General features: G+C 38.7%; 1 protein-coding gene and 1 non-coding gene across 3 annotated transcripts in view; both read left to right on the top strand.

Annotated features, from left to right (window-relative positions):
• Positions 1 to 154: 154 nt before the first annotated feature.
• The window catches only part of LOC138000360 (uncharacterized), a 7,557-nt gene continuing 211 nt past the window's right edge, over positions 155 to 7,500 (top strand). The window contains exons 1-9 of one of the 2 annotated variants that reach the window (XM_068846701.1): positions 155 to 308; positions 828 to 972; positions 1,041 to 1,206; positions 1,314 to 1,464; positions 2,179 to 2,314; positions 4,034 to 4,216; positions 5,406 to 5,497; positions 6,207 to 6,279; positions 7,171 to 7,500. The exon at positions 7,171 to 7,500 is cut by the window's right edge and continues 211 nt beyond it. In XM_068846701.1, the coding sequence (XP_068702802.1) occupies positions 273 to 308; positions 828 to 972; positions 1,041 to 1,206; positions 1,314 to 1,464; positions 2,179 to 2,314; positions 4,034 to 4,216; positions 5,406 to 5,497; positions 6,207 to 6,279; positions 7,171 to 7,271 (1,083 nt within the window). In that variant the 5' untranslated portion in view covers positions 155 to 272 and the 3' untranslated portion in view covers positions 7,272 to 7,500. Of the gene's footprint in view, positions 309 to 630; positions 743 to 827; positions 973 to 1,040; positions 1,207 to 1,313; positions 1,465 to 2,178; positions 2,315 to 4,033; positions 4,217 to 5,405; positions 5,498 to 6,206; positions 6,280 to 7,170 lie in introns of those variants that run through there. The other variant, XM_068846700.1, reaches the window with a different exon arrangement.
• Positions 1,645 to 1,726, top strand: Trnas-uga (transfer RNA serine (anticodon UGA)). The gene has a single exon. It is a non-coding gene; the product is annotated as a tRNA-Ser (tRNA).

Here is a 7,500-nt window from a genome sequence, read left to right as displayed (position 1 = left end):
AGTTGAATTGTTCGTTGGGTGCCCATGTTAATTTACATTCTTGAAAGGCTTCGTGGATCCATTTAAGGCGTAATGTCATTTTGTTTTACTTTTTAAACCAATCGTACTCACGTTTACTCTGCGGTGTCGACGCAAGATGCTACCTTGGTGACTGGATCCGATTTCTTTCGCAAAAGAAAAAGAGGACCCCAATTCAATCTGTGAGCTTTCCGATTTCGAGCAAATTTGCTTTTTAACGGCTACAGAATTGGTTTTGTCGCAACGAAAGAGAAATGGCTCAAGTTTGGGAGTTCAGCAGATTACCACTAGTAAGTTCAAATGTAACTAAAGCAGTATTTTCAACATATTTCCCCTTGCAACTCATTTCAATTTCCATAGCAACAAATGAGAGAATTTTTGCACGTCATTTATGAGCTTGATAGTACATTAAATATGAGGATAAAACTGAAAATGATTCGATTCATACTTGAAAAAAGTGATGAAAAGATCTTAGCTCGCCTGAAAATGCTTCCCGCGTAGTGGGCGAAAAAAACTATAAAAGCAAATTTCTGACGTTGTCTTGTTTTGTTTTCCTTTGTAAGCTCACATTTTTTCTTCCGGTAAGGGCCCCGCTGTGCAGCCTATCAACACGCGCGACTCGCGAGACCCGCATTTTGTGACTTCAACAATGGCGCCGCGTCAAATTTTAAATGAAAGCGCCACGAATCCGTTTCAAGCTTGGGAAGATCAACAAGCCTTACAAGTAAATAATACAAGGATGTTAACGATGTTTCTTTGAGCATAATCTTAGTAAGCTGCTCATAATTTGTTATATGTTTAACTTCCAGTTAAACGAAGCTGTCGTAACACCGGGATTTGCTTACAACCTCGCGAGGTATTTTCCATCCGGAACGCACAATGACAAAACGAAGTGTATAGAACTTATGGACAAGGTCGGAGCTTCGTCAGACCCTGCAACGTGGTACTCACCAGGTAAGCTAACTTAATAAGAAACAAAAAGTGTATTTGTGCTAATATAACCTGTTGTTGACATTTGACAGTTTCTCGAGCGCAAATGCCGACACGACCAAAAAGCGTTCCTCCTGCGGAAAGCCGTTTCCCTGAGAACAACAAACAAAGCTACACGAGAAACCCGGAATTGTTCTACATGACAACGAATCAAAGAGAATATGGGGGAACGTTTGGTTATCCAGCAGGAAATGCAAGGTAAAATTTCAGAGATTCACGCGCTTGCTTGCTTGCCTAGCAACGGAAATTGGAAATTTACATATGGGATTGATTTTTTTATTTGCATTTTTCTATTTCACACACAGACCGAGCTCGTCAAAAATCTTTCCAAGTAGAAGCAACAATAATCCTACGTCGTACCGAACTGATTTTAATCAGAAATATGTGGGAAAAACGAAGCCCATTCGTGCGGGAACTGCATCTGGAAGCCGGAGAAACAATCCCCACCCGTCTGAGGTACTGTACGGTGGGTTTGAAGAGTAAATACTACGGCCAATAAGTCCTAAAGGGTGATTACTTCCAGGTTTATTTATTCGACAATAATTAAATAGAATGTGTAACGTGTTTGGGTGAAGTGTGCGTTTGAAAGCGTTTCCAATGAATAAGAAAATGATTTTTACCATAATCCTGCATCGAGCTGCGATGGCCGAGTGGTTAAGGCGTTGGACTTGAAATCCAATACGGTTTCCGTGCGCAGGTTCGAATCCTGCTCGCAGCGGAGAGTAAATTTTTCGAATTTTCTTTTTTTTTTTTTTACCTGACCTTCCCGGCTTTATCTTTAGGCAAGGTCGTTATCCAAGAGTATATTTTATTTAAAAAATCAAAACGAATCGAGTTTTATGCAGGGTAGACTACCTATAGGTCACAAGTACAGCATGTAGCCTTCACAATGGCTGAACTGCAAATTTTACAGCTTGAGACTTTCACATAAATCTCGCCACGCTAATTTCGGAAACCAAGCTATTTGAAAGGAGCTTTTAAATTACTTTTGGGTCACACAAGCTGATAAGCTAATAAAGAACGACAATAAACTTAATAGATGGTAAAATATTTACATAATTAAAACTGGTACTTTGGTAGTACCACACTATCAGTAATTATAGTATTTTAAATTATCTGCAAAAAAAGTTGCACAAGTAAGCTTTTTTTATGTTCAACTCTTTCCGTCAGGCATTTATGATTTGGAAATTTCCAAGTCGTTTACCACTTGTTTTTACCAACGAGAAAAGTCCTGAAGCCATGAGTGAAGTGTTTAAAGACCAAATCAAATCTACATATCAGTTTGATTACACAGGGATCCCACAAGGTATTTAGTCATTTAATACTAGTTTCATTACTGGCATGGTACGTCAAACTTACTGCCACTTGATAAATTATACCATAAATCCTCTATTAACCCCCCCTCCTTTTCAGAGGAAGAAAGCTTTTAAGCCCCCCCCCCCCCCTCCCCCTGTCTTTTGTAATTATGGCTTTTTTTATATATATGCACTATGCCTGCCAAGTTTGCCTACAGCGTGATTGTTTTTATATGGATATGGGATAATGAAAACGTAATGCATCTCATGTGAATGTGTGTGTTCCAATTTCTGAGAAGAGAGCCCTGGGTGGGTCAAGGATGGGAAGGGCGTTGATAAAAAGGAAAAAAAAATCATTCAGGTTTGTCTTCATTCTTTTTTTTCTTTACTGTTTTTTTTTTATTTTTCGCAAATATTGAAATAGCAGAACCGTAACTGCCTGAGCCAGTTTTTTGATTATCATGCTCTTAGTCCTATTAAGTGGGTGTATACCAAAGCAACTCACTTGGGACTCTATGGAGCACAATTTGAGAACAGAGATTAATTTGATAAAGATTTGTCCTATTTGAATCAAGTATGTATGATATTATTTGCAGGAGGCAAAAGAGAGAATTTTTTCAGACGTCCAATGATGTTTTGTCATCCCAATAGTGTAGTGGAGAAAGCAATGATGTGTATTTAACCCATTGACTCCCAGGGGTTCCCCATTGACAAGTAAAAGTCTGGCCGGTTTAGGCCGGTTTGGACGCCAAAGGGTTTATCATTTGGTATTTTTGTGAAGAGTTATAATAATGAAGAGGAATAATTAGGTGTTCAATATACCATTATTCCTGCTCAGAAATTTTTGCTATTCCATCATTCCAATAAGAAAGAACTGATCATTATTCCCTTGAAAAAAATTAAGATACTAGTCTTATTCGGGTTGACAAATCGGTTATGCCAAAGGAAGTCGTTATTCCGTTATTCCGGGCCCCCACAAAATTTCAGTCATTCTTATTCCATTATTCCTCTTCATAACCAGCTGTCAGCTTTTTCGATCAACATTGTTTTTAAACAGACTGTACTCTGTCCAAGTTGCCAGACAAGTTTACTTGTCAATGGGGAACCACTCAGGGGCAAAAGGTTTATAGTACTTATTAAGGACAGTGCCTACTAATTCAAAGGTATTTTTGCCCCGGTTTATGATTATGTAGGAATTAACCCTTTCACTCCCAAGAATGACACTTATAGATTTTACTCTGTCTAACGCCAGACGATTTTACTCGTCAATGGGGAACCCCACAGGAGTGAAAGGGTTAATGTGGATCTTAACAAATGTTATTGAAATCCAAAAAAAAAAAATGGGGGGTAACCACGCAATTTTTCAAAGATAATTGATTAATAATATTTGTAATGTATGGCATTCTTTCTCAAATTGTAGCTAAAATTATCTCTTAAAAATGCATAGCTACCCCCAACTTTCTTTTTGGATACCAAGAGTACTTACTAAGATCTACTTTCTCTGGATAGTTTTAAACCGTGCAAAGATATTGATCACTGTATTAGTAAGCATCTCCGATAGGAAACCCGAGCATCTCAAAATGCACAGAACATATGCGCAATAACAATAGTAGGCACCGTCCTTAAGCAACATGATTATAATTACACAAAATTAATGTACTCTATTAAAGTATGTATTACTAGGCATGTCAATAAAATTGTTTTAAACATTTAACTTTTTTAATTTTCAGGAGTGAATATTTCCACAGCATTTGCTGGGGGTGTTGTCCCTTCAGTGTACAAGCCACCTTACACATTAGACTCCACAGCACGATGTAGTTATCAGGCACCTGTAGTGAAGAGCGAGTTGTCAGAAAACTTGAGCAGCCGCTTTGGATGTAACAAGAAAGCCTACAAACGCGCTGTCGGCGCAGGTAAGTCAACAGGCAACTTTAGTATTCTTACTACCTACCTTGTCACCTTTTCTATTGCGTGTTGTGCCTATACATCCTTTCTAATGCAGAAAAATGTGTGTTGTTTCGGTGAGTGTTCTCAAATGTTGCTGTTTTACCAAATTTTGTTATCTTCTCGGTTATGGTAATTTCCTCTTCTACCTCTTTTTTGTGGCAGTCATATAACACCCCCTTGTAAAAATCACCTTTATATGACTTGTGTAAAGGGAATAAGCGTTAAAATTGTATTCAGGTGACAGTTGTAATTACTGATTAGTGAGTCCCGGGTTGTGGCCAGTTCATATAGGGTCACATCTCCTGTTAGGTTTAGGGTACTCCTTGAAAGCCATCTGTGGCTGCTCAATCAAGGCCATATTCCCTGCTGGGAGAGGTCTCTACAATTACGGGTCAGAAAGGAGACCCCTGCCATGGATCAAAACTCACTTTGATACAACTGGCGTCCATAACCTTGGACAGCACCCTTCAAACCGTATGTGCCACATCATATGATATGTTTGCTGAGTGTGACTTGGGCCTGCTGTATCCCGTGTATTCTTTTACAGTAACTTAAATATATATCTCCAAAACCAATGCAGATATTTCCAAATGGTAAATGGCTTTTTTGTGATCTTTCCTGGAATTCTATATGATAAACCTAAAAATTCAAGGGATAAAAATTTGATCATAGTAGCACTTTTAAGCCGTACTCCATATGAACCATGTGAGTCTTAGCTATACTAATGGAAATGGGCCCATACAAGGACAGAGAAAAACTCTGACCAGGGTGAAGTGCTAGTTTTGTACCTCATATGAACCACGGCTTGCTCCCGTCAGACCTTGGTCGTGGGTTCAATTCCCACCCTGGTCAGAGTTTTTCTCTGTCCTTGTGTGGGCCCATTTCCATTAGTAGGGCTAAAGCTCACATGGTTCCTATGGGGTACAGAACTAGCACTTCACAGAACACTCTAATCAGTTAAGTCTGTCAAAGTGCTACACGGCCAACGTTTGTAAAAACGTAACCCTTCCTTGTGCCTTTGAAAGCGTTTTTAATCTGGGGTTATGCCCAGGGAACAAGTAAAAAATAAATTATTAGTAAAAGGGGAGGAATGTAATTACACAAGGATCCACTGCCATGAAAAAAAAACATGTTCAATAATATAATATGTTCCAGTTCCAACAGTGTTATACAATTCACCTCAAATGCATCTGCATGGAAAATCAGAGTACTCAACAGAATATGTCAACAAGTCTGCTACTTTGAAGGTTAGTCTCACAGGGACTTGAAATTTGCTGAGAGAATTAGTATGCATTTGACAGTCAGTAACAAACAGAGTTGAAAACTAAAATCCTTGCTAGAAAACTCTTCCATAATTAAAGTTGCTGTCATCTGTGTTATCCTGCCGTAATTTAATTACAAGAGTCATGTTTCAATTGAATCGTAAAATGGCAGTGAAGGACCACAAAAAAACCAGAGATATGTTTCTTCGACCTGACGTCCTCCTCATCCCCACTCACTAGGAGTTAAGTACAAGTAGGTCAAGATGTCTTCATAATGACATGACATTATCGTTTTTTTGGATTTATTCTGGCAAAGGGCTGACACGTGAAGCTGCAGCTTTCAAATCTTCCTAATAATGGTAACAGTAATTAACATTTCCCTTTTCAATTTATCAACTCGTAAAGATACGTACAGCCCAATTTCCATGCTAACTTTAATCCATTGCCTCTTAGGAATATGGCACTTAAGTTAAACGATTTTACTGTCTAACGCCAGACAATTTTTACTTGCAAATGGAGGGCAGTTTACAGGAGTCAATGGGTTTACAACCTCTATACATCCACTAAAAAAACTTTCATTGCAATCACACTGAGTCCACTCAGTAACTTCATTTACAGAGCACCATCCTAAGAGCTACATTTATGTTGATGGGAAATAATTTTTGACCATCAGTGTAACCTCTTTTTGTTGCAGGAGGAAGCCAAAAGGTTGAAATCAGGTCCAATTCCTGCCTTGGAGGAATATCTGAAAACTGCGAAACCACATGGTATGGTTATTTTAAATGCCAAAGGTTTCATTAGAAAAGAATATTTCTAAATGAGATTTTCTCTTGTGAACTCAGATATGATAACCTACAAGAGGGATAGTTTAAATTCTTATTGAGATCAGATTAAGATTGACTGAACCTCCGCCCACATACAACCTCATGGCTAGGCCAGGGTTCTACCCAGGTCACAGAGTTAGGAGGCGCAGTTGGTAACCGCTAAGCCTGACCATGTCTCCCTTCAGTTTCTTCAGCAAAAGGAAATCAAGCCTCTTTACCTGAAGTACTGGTGATCAACATTACAGTTTCAGTAATATAGTATTACAGATATCGATTTTTTTTAGGACGGATTTTTACAAGCGGTTAATCATGCAATGGAAGATCAAAATCCATTAGGCATGAAAACCCACCAATTACACTTTATCAATCTTCAGCGTTGCAAAAATCTACACTTGTACGGGCTATGCATGGCCATGAAGGCTTATCCTCGCTCCAACTTTGTGAGTTTAAGAATTTCTTTTGTTTTTGGGTGCAGGTAATGTCTGCTAGTCCGGGTAATCTGTTCCAATTTTTTTCTTGTTATTGCAAAAAACGAACGATGCGGGTAATCTACTGCGCAGGTAAACGGCGGGAAATTATGGCATTAGATGAACAATGAATTCTTATTAATTAAGATTGACTGAAACTCGGCCCACATACGACCTCATGGCTACTAAGCCTGACCTTGACTCCCTTCAGTTTCTTCAGCAAAAGGAAACCAAGCCTCTTTACCTGAAGTACTGGTTACCAACATTACAGTTTCAGTAATATTACAGTGTAACTGTAGAGCTGAAGACTTTGATGCCCATAAGTTTAATTGCATAACTACACAAAATCTGTAACGTTTCGTTCCAGAAAGGGCAAGTCTACTGAGAAAACTTCAGAAGATCAGTGCCAATGACAAGAAAGAGAATCATGATCCCGGATGGGTTTCACTGTGGACTGGACCTTCGTAATCTTTCAAGAAAGGAAAATAACAACAGAACTCTTAGGCACAGGAAGATTGCAAGAAACTTAATAAGCTTAATATATTTGAATCCAAAATTAACCACATGAAACCAAAGCGGTTATTGCATTTCCACAAAAAACATGCACTGTTTCTTGCAAGTGTTCTCTTGGCACCTTACCAGTTAGACCAAAGCACTTCATTCATTGGAAATGAAGTTACAGAACATTGGTCATGAC

This window comes from Montipora foliosa, chromosome 4 (assembly GCF_036669935.1).
Source record: "Montipora foliosa isolate CH-2021 chromosome 4, ASM3666993v2, whole genome shotgun sequence".
NCBI lineage: Eukaryota > Metazoa > Cnidaria > Anthozoa > Scleractinia > Acroporidae > Montipora > Montipora foliosa.
The sequence above is the reverse complement of the archived record's forward strand: the minus strand, read 5'-3'. Positions and strand labels throughout refer to the sequence as shown.